The sequence below is a fragment of the Sparus aurata genome, chromosome 7, assembly GCF_900880675.1.
Source record: "Sparus aurata chromosome 7, fSpaAur1.1, whole genome shotgun sequence".
Taxonomy (NCBI): Eukaryota; Metazoa; Chordata; class Actinopteri; order Spariformes; family Sparidae; genus Sparus; species Sparus aurata.
In genome coordinates this window covers 14,502,906-14,521,596 of record NC_044193.1, presented here as the reverse complement: position 1 = coordinate 14,521,596, position 18,691 = coordinate 14,502,906, and the positions used below count along the sequence as shown (strand labels likewise).

At 43.4% G+C, this 18,691-nt stretch overlaps 1 protein-coding gene across 1 annotated transcript in view; it reads right to left on the bottom strand.

Annotated features, from left to right (window-relative positions):
* Positions 1–18,691, bottom strand: part of LOC115585553 (poly(rC)-binding protein 4-like) — a 45,068-nt gene that overhangs the window by 1,074 nt on the left and 25,303 nt on the right. The window contains exons 6-13 of the mRNA XM_030424008.1: positions 14,651–14,782; positions 12,492–12,620; positions 11,201–11,275; positions 9,549–9,620; positions 7,408–7,449; positions 7,237–7,312; positions 6,721–6,770; positions 2,527–2,696 (exon numbers count right to left, since the gene is read on the bottom strand). Of these exons, the coding sequence (XP_030279868.1) occupies positions 2,527–2,696; positions 6,721–6,770; positions 7,237–7,312; positions 7,408–7,449; positions 9,549–9,620; positions 11,201–11,275; positions 12,492–12,620; positions 14,651–14,782 (746 nt within the window). The remainder of the gene's footprint in view (positions 1–2,526; positions 2,697–6,720; positions 6,771–7,236; positions 7,313–7,407; positions 7,450–9,548; positions 9,621–11,200; positions 11,276–12,491; positions 12,621–14,650; positions 14,783–18,691) is intronic.

Sequence of the window (18,691 nt, the reverse complement as noted above, 5' to 3'; positions counted from 1 at the left end):
GGAATTTACTGAAATCTGTTAAAGGGGGAAACTCTGCTGATTTTAACACATAGAACTCTGTTTACGGGTCCAGGGCAGAACCCAGTCTGAAGCCTTTTGTGGCCTCAGATTGGGTTCAAGTGGTGTCAGTCGCCTCAAGTGATGTCAGCTGACAAGTCACTTGAAAATGACAAAAAGAAAACTCAGGAGGTAGAAAAGAAGTCAGGCCACCAGACCTCTGTGGCTGCTCCTTGGCTCCTCTGGAGGCTAATGGCTTGAGGCTACTTCAGACAACGCTAACATGATTCCCCTGAACTGTCAGCAGTCAAGGTTGCATATTGGGTAATGTAGGTGCCATGACAAGGAAATTTAAAAAAGATACATTTCTGGTTCTGCCTCAGGGATCAAACAAACAAAAACTGTTTTGTGATGTTATAAATGTGCAATGTTAAATCAGTGATTGACACCGACCACCTCCTCCTAACGTCTCCGTGTCGTGGTGACCTCAGCAGGCAACTAGTTGACATGGGAGGATCATCAGCTGATTAAGCGGATGGGCCCTCGGGCTGCATAAGCTGGCCCATGTGATCCTTCGTGTACTTCCTAGGATAAAGCTTTGTTTGTTTATATGAGTCTTTGGGTCACTTTTGGAAAACTCCTTCCAGGGTAAAGATATTCAGATACTTGTTGTCAGTGTTTAGTCCAGACGAACAGAAATAGACACACAAGCTTGCTAACTGGGTCTTTCCAGCGTATGTACTACATGTCTGTGTCTGCGCATTTCTTTTTAATCGAGAGAAGCCCTCAGCACCATTCTTTGCTCTTCTTCCAATGCACAATACTCTCCACTGCTGCTAACAGATGCTATAGCAGCCATGTTAACCCACTGATGAGCTGCCATTGTTCTTTTCAACAAGCTGCCGGTAACACCATATAGGAAGCTGAGTGGTTCAGTGCCTTTGTGTTTGGCCACAACAGTGAGGCTTGAAGCCAGCTGTGTCTTGCGAGGTAATCTCACAAATACATACTGGCCAGCCTCGAGACCTAAAAACTCGGGAGGATTTTTAAACCATAGCAGGCTTCTGAGGGTCCAACCCATGAAACATTTTAGACTGAAGGACTGTTCCCCCGCATTCTGGTGACATTTAAAGAATTCATATAATAATAATAATAATAAAAGCATTTTGAAGTTAAATAATTCTCAGAAAACAACCCAAAAATTCACCCTCCGGCGTAAACTTGGTTTGTCAGCCTCTTTAAGGTGGTTGACGCGGTACGACCCCGATGATAGACAAAGAAAAAACGCAGATGCAGATTTTACAGTCCCTTGCCTTCAAAACTCAACATAAGAAAGGGGAATTCTTCTCTCTAAGTTTGTTAATATTCTTTCCGCCTTGCGCTCACTGAGGATGAGGAGCACCAGTACAGCACACTACATGCTGTACTGTGCCAGGAAACAGGTTATGAGAACTAAAAGTGTGACAGACTTTCATAATTGTGAGAAATACATGAGAATTGTGTCGCCCTGAGGAAACCAGGAGAGGGCAATGAAAAATGTGAATATCTGCTAATAACGCAACATGGCAGACTCTGTGGAAGGTGACCTGCTCACTCTGTAGAAAAACAAAAAGCCTCGTAAACACAGTGACTCACTTCAGGTGGTTATACACTACTGAAAACACAACTGTGAATATCATATTCAAATTCTGCCCCTAAATCCATCTTCATCCTACATGCTGGTTCCTTAAAAATAAAAAATAAAAAGTTTAATTTTGCAATTATTTGTATTTAATCTGCAAAACAACAAGAGCTAAAGTGCAATCATTCTCATGTATTCTCCTTTTTTGGAAACAAATAATCAAAAGTACTACCGAGAACCAGAAGCGATCCCGGCGTGCACAAACGAGGAAGTGAAACGTTGAAAAGCCTTTATTATATTGGCTGAATTATTAAAAGGCCAGTCATTAAAGAAAGGAGGTCTCCTCAGGGCTCCAAACAAGCGAACACATTCAAAGTAATCAAAAGTATTGGAGAATGGTTGCATGAATCATTAGCACAATCTGAAATATTAATTAGGAGACAGGTCTCTCCTACTTCTGTGTAGTTTGGTCTCATTACACGTAAAGAAAGAAACCTTATAGGAATAAACCTACTATCTTTATTATGAAGACATTTGTGTTGTATATTATTTGTACCTCTGATAGTTGGACTCATTTTTAATCTGTATTCATGACTTGTTTGTCTTCTTACCTGCTCTCCAATAATTCACACGCGGTGCTGTCTGATCTTTATGCAGCAAGAAAAAGTTCATTTGAAAAAAGAAGCCAGAGCTCGGCTGCATATACTGAATTCCAACAAGACGCCGCTGCTATGTTTTACAATACAACCAGGCTTTCTACTCATTCCCTCGAGGCCAATTACCCGGCAGCACAAGGACATACCTCATTATCACTTATCACTCTATAACACGACCTCTGACCCTTTTAAACCAATGCATTCCCTCTCGCCGTGATTCATTAGATGTCTGCATGTGTGCCCGGGCCTTACCAGGAGGTAATGAGGTACTGGGCCAAGTTGATGCTGACCGGTGTTCCTGTGATCGTGACATGGCGGTCGCTCGTCCCGTCCAGCTGGCTGCCGATCTTTATCTGCGCTCCCGACACCTGCCTGATCTCGTTGATCTTAGTGCCCTGGCGGCCGATGATCGAGCCGATCAGCTGCGGGAGAACAGAGGGCGAGACGGATGAGTGAGCGTGATGGAAAAAGATGAACGGTGATGTAGATGGACTTGAAGAGGACAGAATTCAATCACATCATTTGACTGTGTCCAGCTTTTTCTTCCCCTTCTCACTGTTGTTTGTGAGCGATTCTCAGGTAAAAAAAAAAAAAAAAAAAGGGGGTGAAACGTGAGAGCTGTTGAGTCGACCCTAATGCGGACCACTTCAAATTTTCCAATTACGTTGTCTTCAGTGGATTGGTCATCCATCATGCATGTCAAAAGCACTTTTTTCCCCCCCAGAGTCCCCCCTTTAATTGCAAGCTGCGCGTGCACCGGTAAAAGAGACGAGAGAAGGCACATTTGCCTCTCATTAATCTGAGTGGCTAAAAGGTTATTGATTCCTCAGAGTGGTGATGACTTCCCAAACAAATCACTTTCCCAAACGCACGCCAGCCAGATGCATCTCCGCGCTAATGGAAAACATAATGGGAAAATAACTCAAATACACAACATACCAGTCCCATCCGCTTGAGCGTTCCCTCTGCTTGAGAGTAGATTAGACAGTGACACGAGTTTTTATTACGTTACAAAATACATTATCACTTTTTGTTGCGCTTTCATTACCCAACCTGGACCCCCCCATCCCCACTGCCTATTAGAGTCCAGAGATATCTAGCTCGGGAGGGGGGACCTGCGACGTATCAGCTCAAGTGCGGAGTGTCAGGGCTCAGCGACAGGGTTACGCTGCCAGATAGTGATGAAGTGCTCGCAGTGTATTTGTGTGTGTTGGAGGCACACAAACAGCGGTCGTGCTGCGCTCGGCCCCTGCATTTCACATTCCTTTCCTGAGAAGTAAGCAGCCCGTCCACAATGTCTGATTCGTCACACAGTGACCTGGTTGGTCTTGCGTGGCTATTATTGGCCCTGTAGTTTATTCAGGGGATGGAGGAGGGAGGGGGGACAGAAAGCAGCCGGCCTAAAGAGCAACTCCAGAGACAATGGGCCACTACAGACCCCAAATCAGAGATAACCAGATAACGTCTCCGCTCCACTCGGGACAAGAATCTCCCCCCCTAGATGCCGGGCTTTTTAAACCAGCTGTCAGTAGAGCCCAGCTGTCAACACCCGCTTCGGTATTCATGACCTCAAACAGCAGCGATCCTACACGAAAAGAACCGGAGCTTAATAAAATGGCACAGGGGAACACCGCAGGTATGCTCGCTGTGGTGATTATTTTTCCCTGCGCATACAAATAACATTAATGCATCACAGCGCTCCTGGTGCTCTTCAAGTATTATAAGTGGCCTATATATTGTTGAATTCCTGCTGAGGCAGTCATTTAAAAAAAAAAAAAAAGGGACACAGGAAAAAAGGGATGAGACGGTGCGAGTGCAGCCATTTTTCTTCTGGCTAAATCCTCCCTCCGCACAGAAGTACAGTACGTACTGCTGACTGGGGGTGAGCAGTTTCTCAATGCATCTGTGTGTGTGTGTGTGAGGACAGAGTGAGATTGTGTGGCCGGGCTGAGGGTGGTGGTGGGGGCGCGGGGCTGAGGAGGCTCAGTCATGGCTATAAGTCCTCTCTTCTGGAACAATGGCTGGAGCTCACAGCTGTCCCTGTCACGTATAGCACTGCGCTCCCTTCATTCCTCTGATGCATTGTGCCACTCGCCATGTGGGGGTTTACTTATGGAAAAAAAAAAAAAAAAAAAAAAGGCTTCAGGCATTTCAGAAATGTTGCTGGAGGGGTTCAGACTGTGTTCTATACGGTACAGTGGAACCCAATCGATCCACGTCTTGTTTTTCTCCTCTTCTGTCTATTGTTAAACAAAGACAGGAAAGTGAAAATATAATTTTTTTTCTGTCTGAAAATGTGCTGTTGTTTTTTTTTTGTAACCACAGAAGTATTTAAATTTTTTTTTTACTGATAGAACTTTTCAGATGTTGATTTCCAACCCAGTTTAAAGGATAACACTGGTAATGTTGGACTGTGTATGTTCCATAACGCCTAAACGTATTGTTTGGAGGGTCGATTAATTATTATTTACATGTTTTTTTTTTTTTTATCTATTTCTAATTGTTTTCCCATTGTCCAGTTTCTGTATTTTCCTATTTTGTGTACATCCATTATGACCACCGAAGCTCTGACCATGGTATCACTCTGAAAAGACGTGTCCTTCTCTTCCTGTCTGTCTTTCTGTGCACGACTAATATGTAAAAGCTTTAAATTGAGTTTTAAAACAAGGATAAGGTCGGCGATATTCTACATTCTTTACTCCCAATCCCATGAAAAGGCAAAAGAAAACACACCCGCAAGCCTCACTGCTGCGCTGGGTGACATGTTTCCCTCAGAACCTCGGCACTGCGGTTTATTTTGAGTCAGTCCCACACACGCTGTCCTGCTGCTGTAAATACCCACTACAGCATATAAATCCACAGGTGAGAACATTCCCCACATAACTGCGGTATTTACTGTTAGAGGAACGTTTGCTAAAAACTAAGCTGCCCAGCTGCTTTAGGACAATTCTCAGCCTTTTGTAAAAAGAATAAAAAATACTAAAACAAACCTATACATTTATGATGTATTAGTTAATTTTAATTTTAAAGATTTACATTAATTTGGAAGGGAGATCATTTAGAGGATAACACTGACTAATAAACAAAGGGTACATTTATAGTTGATTAAACTTTTCCAGCCTGGCTGATAAATTGGTTAGCTTATATAATGGTTTCGGCCCAATATGTGCTGGTGTGGAAACTTTCTTTGAGAGAATATAATGCAGAATGATATGCTTGGGATGATTTCTAATAAGTACATCCCAGGTTAAATGTACTGTTCCAATGCACTCAAGTCATTTTGCAACAAAGTTTATCGTTATACTGTGAAATATCCCGCCTGTCTTTATGTTTGATGACCACATTCAAGGGACAACTGGCCAAAAATGTGCTTACATCAGCCAATAAATCTGAATTTTTGACTGCCTAATACTGCAGAAAGTAATACTATTGTCAGGCTCTACTGTAGTTCCTAGTTGTTTTACTGTTATCAAATAATGAAACGCCCAGTAGAGCATAAATTGAGCAAGTGTTTATCATAAAGTTACAACTTGTGTTTATGTTATGTTTAAATGCATTCGTAAAGCATTTCATTGTCTAGTGACAGTGACATATTTTTATATTTTATTTATATTTTTATTTTTCAATAAACTCTACATTCCCCATATATTAGTGATGTTACAATTTAAAGGACCAACACGCTCTTTGTTTTGGTCTTTTGTTGCCTCGTCCTTTCTTGTGTCTGTCTGTGGTTCAGCTGCAGATGAATTCTACGTTATAAATGGCCTCATTGTGGATTCGACTTCAGACGACAGCTTTCTTTGTCTCTCATTCCTCTTAATGAAACCGAATAGGAAGCATATCACGGCAATTAACAGCCAGATGCTTTCTGCCTGAACCAGCCAAACCCGATACAAGAGTTCCCATCTGGAGGTATATGCAGCCTGACGTTGTTATGAGGAGAATCTATGCGTTGCGATTTCCACTCTCAGATTGGAGAGGCATTTCATCAAACCCTGGCGGAGGCTAAGTGAGGAGGGAAAGGATTTTTGTCTGTTTTCTTATTGGCTGTTTTGACAGCAGACAGCCTCTAAGTAGGTCAGGGAACATGAGAGGATTTACTGAGCACTCTTGGGAGTCACTCTAAGACACTGCAACTGCAGCCCAGACAATAATGCGAAAGGATCCATATCAGCTCAGAATCCCTTTAACCTTGGGTTAGTCCTGGGTTAGAATAATGAGGATAATTAGTACGTTGCCAACATGTCTCTCATCTCTTTTGAAGTTGCACCAGACGTCTTTGCGGGAGCAGCTCCCGCATTTGATGTCACCTGCTACAGCGCCGCGTACATGTGAGACGAGCGCCGATTTCCTGTTTTTCTCTCGCCTGTTGGTCTGATGGGAAAAAAACCAAACAAACAACGCGAAGAATAAAAACTGTAAAGTTTGGGGGTTGCTTCTCCTTACATCATTGGGAATAAGCAGCTCCTGAGATGTCTGTGAGTTGGAGTCCATCCCTGATGAGAGAGAGTGCAAGCGTTAACTGAATAAAATTGACACATCAGACATTTTTTTTTAGAAATTCATTCAGCTGCACACAAAAACTGCCACTGAGATGCTGGAAAAGCCCCTTTTTGAGCGCCAGAACTGCGAGATACAGTAAAGCGGTTAATTTCCATTTTAATGGACCGATGTTTAACACGGCGCTCATTCTTTTCTTTCTCGCAGCTCGCTCACTCTGCGGAACGTATCATTTCACATAATAGTTTCTATGAGGGAGCTATAAAGCCTCGTCTCCGCCTTCCTCACCGACACAGGGACATAATCAGAGCAGCTAATGAAAGCAAGCTTTTACTTCTCACGGCTCAAAGGCAGGTGGAAAATCTGCAGCAAGTCACAAACGGAGGAGTTTTTAATTCAAGACAAATTGTTCAATTAACAGAATCCAAAGCAAACACTGGCTGTTATTGCTGCTGTACGTACCGGGCATGATAGTCGACGCAGGCTGGGCAATGGGACTCAGGCCTTGTTGCATTGACAGCTGATGTAGCTTGGCCAGCTGTGAAACAGAAAAGCAGAACTTAATGGACTGAACACTAAACCTCGAGCAACTCATGTTATATTAAATTACGGTATTCCAACAAACGCTCGTACCTCTGAGTGTGGAATGCCGTATTGGTTTTGCAAAGTGTAGGCCTGAAAGAGAGCATCCTGCATTAGGTAAATTACAGCCATAAAACATCACACCCGTGCAATAAATCTGCAGCCTCTTAATGGAAGTGCTTCACTCTCAATACACGGCTGGTTTTTCCAGAGGAAGAGAAATGAGTGTTTATAGTTTGGCAGGCGCTGAATAGGCTGACCATATTTTCACCACAACAAAAACGTTCCCACCTACTCCAAGCGAGCGGTCTTTTCTCATACAGAGAGGGTTTTGGTTTTATTCGTCCGAGTTTTGAAAATATACATCTCTGAGATTTCTGCCTCAGACGGAAGGTGACGGATGCAGCATTAAAATTACCATCCTACAGGAACATCTCCTTCCATAACCCGCAGTACTCAGTGTGAGTCAGTAGTGAAAAACATATATATTTCGATCAATGAGACCCGTGACAGGTTTAATTTGATGTTAGACCTCTTATAAGAAACTGATATAAATCCAAACACACTTATTTAAGATGTGGAAGAAACAAGTGCTGCATTAAAGGAACTGTCAACTTTAAATGGAAAGGACTTAGAATCAATTGTAATCTTAAGTACAACACGTATAGGTAGTTATTTATAAAGCTTACTTTGGCGTTGAAATTATCTCGAGGGAAAGTTTAGACTTGACATGAGGGATTTTTCCTGCTGGTAACGTCGAGGTATTGCAGTTTGGGGTGATAACGTGTCCGAGCCAGTGGTGAACTTGACACACTGTCAACCGACAGCTACGTCCACTGAATAATATGTGTGACCTGGCTTCAATTTTCCACGATCTCATCTTCTAATAAAGTTAGATTTTGGTCTGTTGAGATTCCTGACTAAGCCCTCATCCATGCAGGCATTACATAGTAGTAAATCACAAGACAGGTGGCGTCAATTTCAGATGATTTGAGATTCTCAGAACTCGCTTAAACGAGGATTTTTGTGTCCAGCATCTTTTTTTGAATCAAACGTAAGCAAACCGCTGAAAATTATCTGAAGACAAAGTCTCCAGACCCATGGTCTCTGAGACAACAAACAGACAAATGGGGTAATTTTCTTTAGTGGACTATAAACAATGTTCATGAGCTAATTCTAATAAGATCACGAAAATTAACTATTGAGCTGATAAGAAAATGATGAGTATTGTTTAAAAGGCTCTCCTGGACCGCAGACAGAACATCATTTTTTTCCAGTGCTGCAATTAGCACAAACAAAATCTTCTTCACCCCCACTTTATTGGCTGACTGACACCTGAAGTTTGGAAGCAACACCACTTCCAATATAAATAGAATATAATGAAAACAAGGTGTTTCTTGTGCGTAATAAACACAAAGAACTGCCAATGGAACGAGTGAAAAGTGTCTAAAAACAACAGTCCTACAAGCTGCTGCATTCACAGCAATCCGTCCTTCTATCCATCTTCTCTAACTCAAATCTGTCTGACGCCAGCCGTCTGGCTGCTATTACCAGTCCATCCTATATGGTCATAAACTGGAGAGGAGAGCCCGGCCCCTTGAAATGTATCAGTACGTTACAGCTGTGTTTATATAGGAAAGCACAAAAGCACCGCAAATTAATGCCAATAATCCAGTTGTTTACAGCATGACTGATCTAAATTGTTCTACTCTTTATATTTCATTACCCACAACTGATTTTATTTTCCTCAATCCAGGGCTGATTTGGCAGCGATTGACAGTATCCGCTGTTGTTGTCATTGGAGGAATATTCCTAAAGCTGAAATGTTTCTGGTGCAGAGCTGGGCAGGACTAAAAAAGAGGCTGTGGTGTGCAATGGCATCGTGTTTCGTGGCAGAGGCGGTGGAGGGGGGGTGGGGTGGGGTGGAGGGGGTTGTGGCTCTTATGACAGGTTAGAACAATAGCTGCAGCTTTACGCTCAGCTGTTGTTTTTAATGCCTCATGCCAGATGATGGACTGTGTAAATTTGGACATGCCACACAACGCCTGCTCTCCACTCACCACTCAGCTCCCCCCACAGCTCCCTGAGACTCACTCCTGTGCTCCACAAGTTTCAGACCAACGTTTGTGAAAAACTTGAGCTCATTTCTGCAGCTCATCATTCAGACTTCATGTTAATGATGATCCAATTACCTGCTGGAGGTCCAGGCCGCCCTGGGTGACTGAGTACATAGGGTGGGGTGCGAATTCTGACGCATCGAACACCTACAAACCCAAGAGAGAAGCGCAAAAGGGAAAATATGCAGCTCATTAATGAAATATCTTCATGTTTTAAAAAAAAGTCTGGACGGTCATTATGTTTGCAATGGGAGTGATGATTAGTGAGAGTAAATGTGTGCTTACCAGCTGGAATGTCCATGGTCAGTTTGATGTAAAAATAATGAATATAAACTTCCAATTTATTTTTTTTCCCTTCGCTACTGATCAAATTCAGTCTGCGTCGGCCCCTTGAGGCTGCAATTCTTGACACTTTAACACACCTAACAGGCTTATAAGCCATGACTCATCCGCAGACCCTTTTCCCGAGCCACTTCATTTTCCCCACTGACAAATTAGACAAACATCCCATATCACTGCGCAGCCTTCATTAAAGCCGTCTCCCACTGACCGGGACCTCGCCCCGAGTTTAATTTGATAGCTTATTATGGGAAATATCAAAAACACAAAGCTATTCCATAAATTGACCAGAGTCTGAGGCAGCACAAACAGTGTCAGAACTGCTGACAGCTATGCCGAGTATCTGGCTGCTGCCGAAGCCAGAGGAGACGGCAGGTCTCCGGTCCCAATCGCTAATCTTGTGACTCTCTCCGTGGGAGGGTGGGGATCTGTCCCCCCCCACCCCCCTCCCCACAAACACAAACACCCGATCCCCCACCAAGGAGCACCCACACGAGTCTTGTTTCCCCGCAAGAGCAAGCCAAGAACTTCAATGAAGGACCGAAATCAATTGTTATGTCTCCTCCAATGACCATTTGTTGTTTGATGTGAGTTGAGAAAGGTGAGTGTGTCAGATAGAAAATGCCCATCCAGTGGTTCTCAAGCTTTTCTCAGTATGACAGTGTTGCTCTGTCCATCAGTCTTTCACTTTGGTCCACTCTAAAATATCTCTACAACAATAGACTGTATTAAAATGGCGGCCATTTTCCTCTGTCGTGTAATCTTTGTGGATCTGACAAATTGTCAAAGTTTCACAGCTTGCCAACTGATCAGCCACTGAAAAGATGGTGAAAGAACGTAACTGCTAAACATCTGTAAGCCACGTCACCAGAGTTACTGTGAGCATGTTAGCTTGATAACATATGATACACTAATGCTGTGTTTACGGGCTGCCTCATGGAGCCTATAACAAGGCTGTAGTCCTGGTTGTGTCACGCCCTTCCCTCCAAGTTGGATGTTATTCTTGAAAATATGACCTAGAATATGAACTGCATGTATCCTTTTTCACATTATATGAGTTTAGGATGTGCAAAATGCAAGTTCAATCTGCTCAAACTGTCAATGAACCTGAGCGCAAGGTCAACATATTTCTTCTCAGTGCTCACATGATGAACATCAACCCTTTTTCTAATTCAACTTATTCTCAACACTTAGGCCTAGTTTAGCTGTATGAATGAAACGTGCTAACCTTAACTGTGATAGCCTTGCTAGCTTGAAAGCAGTTTTACAGTTTTTATTCAACTCTCCCCCCAAGTCTAAACCTAACCTCTTGTAAAGCCTCTGACAGTAAAGGGAGATTCATCACAGTTTGAGAGCCACTGTTCCGGTGTGTGATAAAAATCTCTCACCTGGTTCCCTGCGATGAGGACTGCAGCTGGTGAGGGGCTCGGCCGATAGGGGATGGTAGCACCCTTCGGTGGCGACTACGGAGTCAAAAACAGGACAATGAATCTTTATCGCGAATCTCACAGACATGAATAAACTTTACAGGCGTACTCTGAAGTCAGAGAGTGCATCACTAAGTGCAAATGGTGTTGAACGCGGTGGTACATTAAGATACAATTAGAATTAATGATGATCTAAACTGCTAATGACACTGACATTATTCTCCCGTTGTTTTTTCTTTTGATAATATTAGTCGTTCTTTGAATAATTGAAGCAGTGTGGTGAGAGCTCTTTGTGGATAATAGCCCCGAGCCTCAGCTTGCATCGGGGCTTGCAGGCTCTGCATTGGTTTGCCCTCTGGATAAATCAAGCATCCGCTGACAAGGAGACATTTGAAGATAAAATTCTTCAAACGCCAATAAGAAAAGGAGATTATCCGGTGTACATGGCACCGTATATCTTATCAGTAACTGCAATGTTGATGACACTGTTTTTGGCTTTAAAATATAGAGCATCTTTTTCTGCCGGAGCAGTCACAGCAATTTCTTTGTATAACTTTGCATAATTTAAATCTTGGAGCCAAAAGCAAGAAGCCGCTGGTACAGAATCCTAATGAAACTTGCAAGCCTTTGAAGAAGGCCCTGGAAAACTGGATCAAACTAGCAATTAGTCAGTCAGGTCCAGCTGCAGCGCTAAAACAAAAAGGACTTGTGCACTGTGATGAACACACAGGGAGAAACTGTGCTTTGGGTTGTTTTGCTCTCATCTCCCATTCGATTTTCTCAAGAGAGCTGTTGTCTAAAGGTGGACAGATTTCGCTGCGGGCCAGTTTGTTTTCTGTTAGCAGCTTAGCGTCCTCTCCAATGCGACTGAGCTCTGACCTGAGAGCTTGTACCCTCCGACTCCATCCGAGCTCTTGCCGGGCGGATTAAAGCGCATAAATCCAAAAGAACAAGTGCATTTTCTTGATATCACCTACGTTAGATGAAGCTAATGCCACGGAATCCACATTCAAGCAGCACTCTGGATACGTAACTCTGTCACAGGCAGCGTTACGTAACAAAGAAGCAGCCCGCTAAAAATGCACCAACTTCTGCTGCGGTGGAACAGACAATTAAATGCACGCCGGTGAAATTAAAACATGCATGTCAACGGCAATTATTTCCTGCACGTGGCTGCAGCAGCTGAGCTCTGACAAAATGTCAGAAAGGTGTGGGTGTGGGGAGCAGGAGAGAGGAACAGTACGCTTCCTACCTCCAGGATTACTGTGCAGATGAGCTTGACACACTGGATTACGGAGTCCTGATTCCCAGATATCGTCACCCCTCGCTCAGTGGAGTTGGGCAGCAAATCCCCCGCCACCTGTATCTGAGCTCCCGTGCTCTGCAAATGATAGGGGTTTTAAAAAAAAGATTAAGTTTGATGCCGCGGATAAGACAAGTCGTGATTACAACGGCGTGGCTTTCTTTCCGTGTCCTCCTGCTGGATTTGCTGACCTCATACAGTATTTTACCGCCTGCCCTGAAAGAGCGGCATGCTTAACATCAGGTCCTGTCAGGTTAGCGCTAAATGAAAAGTCTCCTATGGTCAGTAAATGCAATTCTCTACGTTTTGGCAGATATATTCGGAATGTAGCACGCCCGCAGGGGAGAGAGGGCGCTTTTTAAGAATTATCTACATTTGCTGATGTCTGAGAGACTGCAGGGTTTTCTTTGAAGTGGTTGCTGAACCGAGCACGTCACATCGAAAATGCTTCTGTGAGTGAGCGTGTGGCAACCAAACCAACAAAACAACTTTGGGTTACGAGCGAGACGAGAAAATCCTTCTAACCGCAGAAATCGACTGGATGCCATCACCGATGAAGGTAAGGGCTAAAATGAGAGAGACTCTATTTGTAGACTGCTGCAGAGCTAATGTTACAGTGTCGGACTTCTCTGCCAACAGATCTGATGAGTTTAATCCTAACGTTTCAACTAGGCCTCAACGTAGTCAGGAGTTTTTCCCCCTTCAAAGTTGCCACTGCTGAGTCATACTGTGTTTTGTGTTAAGTGATCCATTCGGGCTGCATTAGCCTCATGAATTTCCTGCCTTAATAGTCCAAATCCAATTTAAGCCAGGTGTCGTCCTAAGCGCAGACGCCACCGCTTTGTTTCTGGCGAAAATATCTCAAACTGTTGGTTGGATTCACATTAATTCCTGTATAGACGTTCGAGGTCTCTAGAGGAGGACTCCCAACGTCCCTCACTTTTCATCAGTGTATCTGCTCCCAGCAACCTACGTCATTCAGTTCAACCCTCTGTTAACACACATTAACCCTTTGTTTGTCTTCAGGTAAAATATAACTAGTTTCATATTAAAGTATTTTATACATTTTATCTAGGTTTTAAATTGAATCAATGCCTAGAACAGCTGTATGAACACAGCAAAACCAATGGGGATCATTTTATTTGCCCAAACCCTAACATGCCCTGCTGGTACCCATTATGCTATCTAGAGCTGGGCAACATAGGACACTGGGTACAAAGGACACATAAGACTTTTTGGATAATAGAACCATGAGAACTTAGGACACTAAGAGAGTACACGTGCAGAACTAAAGAACGAGGACTATGGGAACATAGGCATCGGAGACTTAAGACCCTGGAAGGGCACAGTAGAAACTGGGGAACATAGGACACAAGAACCTCTTGAACCCGCTTGAACTTGAAAACATAGGACCTTGGAAACACAGATCCTTGGGAAAATCGAAATGGCACCCTTTTTTATCTAGTTGCATTTTAAATAAGCTGTACTTTGTGTTGATTGCCAATTGTCAAGTAATAGCATGCACATGAAACATCAGCATGTTAAGATCGTCATTGTGCACATGTTAGCATCCTGATGTTAGCATTCAGCATGGCCGTCCCTTGGTACAGCCCCACAGAGTCGCTAGTACGGCTGTAGACTTAATGGCTCGTCATTTACTGCTTACCAATACTGCTGGTGCATCTTTAATATCCTAATTATATGTAAACTCTCCTTCTTGTCACTCGGCTGTGGGCCTAATACACTTTGCATGTCGTGATCTGTGGCAAATTATTCATACATTCATTATTTTATGTACGTTTGTTGCCATAAATGAATATAATCACCATATTTTCTAAACGTATTATCGAAATGTATGTACTCGCAGTGATTCTGTTCTGAATAAGCACATCTACCTTAAATGTATTAGTGCAAGCAGGAGGACTAACAGGGCAAAGAAACATCAGAACTGTGGAAAAGAGGAAATATCTCTCCCTTCCAGATGCAGTTTCTTCCCCCTCATCTCCAAGAGCAGATTTGTTCTCTACATATTTCAGTGCAGGAGCAGCCTGTGAAGCGAGGGACGGGGGGGAGGGAGGATGGAGTAGATTTGTGTTCTGGCTGCTCACCTCTCTGATCTCCTTTATCTTGGCCCCTCCCTTGCCGATGAGAGAGCCACACTGGCTGGCAGGGATGACCAGCCGCAGGGTGACTGGGGGCTTGGAGCTGATGGTGCCGTTGGCCACCAATGCAGTCAGGTCCTGGACGGAGATTTGAGGAAAAAGAAGAAAAATGTGTTGAGAGTCAGCAGGAAGAAGGAAGAGGGAGAGAGAGTCCCAGAGGAAAAGATCAGGCGGCCGGGGTCAAGGTGTAGAGAAAAGCCGCTAGAGGGTATTAACTCCAACAATTGGGACTGAACGGGCCATGAATGTGAATCTAGCTCCAAACTCTCTTTCGATTCTAGTTCTATAAGGTTATTTGTTAAACACTTTGGCTGAAAGTGGTTGAGATCAAACAGTAAAGACTTAATTAAATTACAAATCACCCTGACCATGTCGTTATGATGAGCCAAGTCAACATATGCCTGCTTAATAGCGATGGCTCAAAACCCAGAACTATGACAAAGAACCACTGACGACACAGCCGAGCTCAGCTTCTACTGCATCAACATGAACCGAACAAAAGACAATGGGATCCATACTGGAGAGGGGCAGCTGGAGCCTTTGGGTGGGCGGCAGACGGAGCAAAGAGCAGGGCGGCATAATTAACCTTCGGCTCTTTCAGTATGAAGTCCGGTTCAGGGTGGGGTCGGAAAAGGTTGTTCAATCATTCATATGAGCTGCAATATTCTCCATGAAAGGGGAAAATATCAATTGACGCACCGCTCAGAAAGCAAATCGTGCTTTGAGCCTTTAACTGGACCGTGTACAGCTGAGCCGGTGGACATTGTTCGCGTGTCCTTCCTGCTGTGGGGACTCCGAACCCAGTCACCCAGGGATTTCACTCGAGAGATCTTTTCAAAAAGACTGAATGAGTGGAGTTATATAAAAGATGAAGTTAAAGGTTAGCAAGAGTCAAATCCATGTGTCATGTAAACAGTAATTCACTACAATTTTCATTTGCTTACTTCTTTTTCTTTTCGCAATTCACGAAACTGCAGATTAGGTCCAATCTTAAGGAAAGGTGCAACGTTTTCAAGTAAAAACCTTTGTGTGTTTTCTTGCTGCGAGTTAGATGGATCGATGAGATGACAGCCAGTTAGCCAGGCTTAGAAGAACAACTGAGGAAACAGCTGCCCCGACCTCACACAAACCTAAAAAAACGTTTCTTTAAAGCTCACTAATTAAGACATCATGTCATGCTTGTTTGATCTGCACCACGGCAGAAGAAGTCATTTTAAGAATGTCCTCCTGCAGTGGTGATTCTGTCCTGTTGTCCCCAGTTAGTGTGTTTCTCTCAACCATGCTGTTGTTATCTGCATTGTCTTAGCTAAGCTTCCTCATTATAGCTGGCCGGCTAGCTTCGTTCCAAGTTGCTGAGGCTGCACAGCTAAGTTACAGACATGTGGTGCGGACTTTTGGATGTATGTTGGTGGTTACTGGGGACAGTTTTACCCGACTGGGTGATTTCAGTGTGTCAAAGCGACACTGACAAACAACGGCGACTATAGCTGTGAGCTAACTCTGAGGGGACACGCTACCTAACATTTCAGAAACACACAGTACCCTCCACACAACCGAACAACGACGGCACTGTCTCCTCGCTACAGCTTCGGATTTTCTTTTCACAGATATGTGTGATGTCAGTCAGAAATGTGGACTGATATCACTGACACATTTAAAAAGGTAAAAAACCTCAAGGAAACAAAATGTAATGACACGACTCTTGTGTATATTATATAACACCAAGACTTCGGTGGGGTTAAGTTAAAATGTTCCTCTACGTGTGCGGCTAACAATATCTGATGATTTTAAATCTATATATAGGTGTTTGTAAGTTTAGTCTGTATAAGGAAGCATTTGGATCAAGAACCTCGATGACCTGATGAGTGTTTTTTTCCTGTGCAGGCAGCAAACATCCTGCGTGCGCTCTGCTGTGGGTGGAGACGGAGCTTTAATTAATGAACAGTGTGCCTCTGTGAAGCTTTGAAGTGTAAATATGCCGCGCTGTCTCTCTTCCCATCAGAGTTCAAACCCACAACAAAATGTGTGACAGAATGCAAAGCGCGCTGCTTGTTCTTGAACCGCTTTGCAAAGTCTGACTCGAGAGAGAGAGGATGGCGTGGATATGTAACTTCAAGGGATTTTGTTCCTTTTTTTTTTTTTTTTTTACAATACTCCACGATATTTCCAGTAACTGAGAACTTTAAATTGGAAAAAGCACATTCTGATGTGGCTCTTGTGCTCCCTCTGCTCCGCGTCTATATATAGTGAGGCGGATCGGGCACTCTGACGTCTTGTCTCATTAGAAGAAGGGAGGGGGGGACGCGGCTCGTCTGTACAATCACAAGACTCTGGGCGTCATTTTCTTGATTTGATCTAAAAATACGAGCCACGTCTTAACACACATACTTCCCTTTTGCCATCCGTAAGGCAAACTGGACAATATGAGCCGGGGCGTCACACAAGCACGGCTCACACAAAGAGTTGCTGGGCTCAAAATCCCTAAAGCATATTGTATTGCTGGTGGGATAAGGACGCCGATACAGACAGATTATGCGGCTTTCATGCTCATACTTGAAATACACCTGGGAACAAAATACACGTGTAGTTTCGTGCCGTAGTGCGTTTACTGTGTTACTGGAGTATTTCTTCAGGTTATCGGATCACTCCGCATAAATGGTTGTTTTTGCTCTCGTGTGGGGGAAAGAAACACACACAAGTGATCACCTGCCAAATGAAAGAAGGGAGCGATCCTGCAGCTCCTGCTAATCATAAAATAACTGAGACAGCAACAAACGCCAAGTCTACTTAGCGCTCACTGAAAAATCTGATTATTCCCCCTTTGTTTTTGATTAAAGGTGTTAGACGTACAATAACTCAACTATTGTGGAAGTGGCTCGCAGCGGGTAAGCCGACATGTTGCCATGGAAACTCAAGAGTTTCAGGGTTGAAAAGAGGTGAGAGTGAAAGATCTTTAATGAATACTGCGCTGTGCTCGCAGCCAGCGTGTGTTTACTGAAGGCTGTCGACCTGCGCGGGGAGCACCTGTTTCCCTGCCAATGTCTGCTGTGATGCTAAATCAGAGCAAGGACGGCTCCTTATTCCACTGCATTAATTAGCACACCGTTGGACAGTCACCACGCTGATAAATAGGCATACGGAACCTGTCATCTATATCTCATTAGCTGACGACGAGACGATACGCGAATCCTTTCTCATTAACAGGTACAATTCAGCGTCGTTTTGCCCTGTAAAGAGTTTAATGTGCTCACGGGAAGCGATGAAACAAATGTACAACATGCATCACTTCAGTCGGGTTACAACAGTCAGCTCGGTCCACTTATCCCAGTTTTTTCATCTGCAGTGTAATCTTATCTGAAAGCACATCAAGTGCTTTGAAACACAGCTAAATTTCTTTCCTTCCATCACTTCAGTGCAGAGAATAATCGATAGTGGTGAAAGCACATTAGTGGTAATGTTGAGATGAAGCTCAGGAAATGATTTCTTCGAATAATGTTGTTAAAAGGCGTCTTTCATTTCGACTCCAACGAGACTCTGATAACTACCAAAACTCTGCCTGGTTTCCTTTGTAAATCATTGTTGTTACACACAAGAGTTATTATAGTTTTGATGTTTTTTATTTGATTGCGTTTTAAATTCTCGCTTTTGTACTCAAGTTTCCAGAGTGGGTCTGTTTAGCTTTTACTATCTCCGCCAAAGGAGGTTGTTGGTTTGTCAGCAGGATTACACAAAATCCGCTGAACGGGTGTCGACGTGACTTGGATGTAGGATGAGTCTCGGCCTTGAATAGACCCCATTAACTGGTGCAGATCTGGAGACACCGTCTAACATTGCGAGATTGTGATGGTTTGGGTTTTTGGTTAGTTGTTTCCTGTTTAATTTGGTAGATTATATCCTTGTGTCATATACTTACTTCTACTTCTTGTCTTTATTGTCTTAACTTATAATAACCTCGCTTAAGACACATAAAATGACACATTTTTCTAC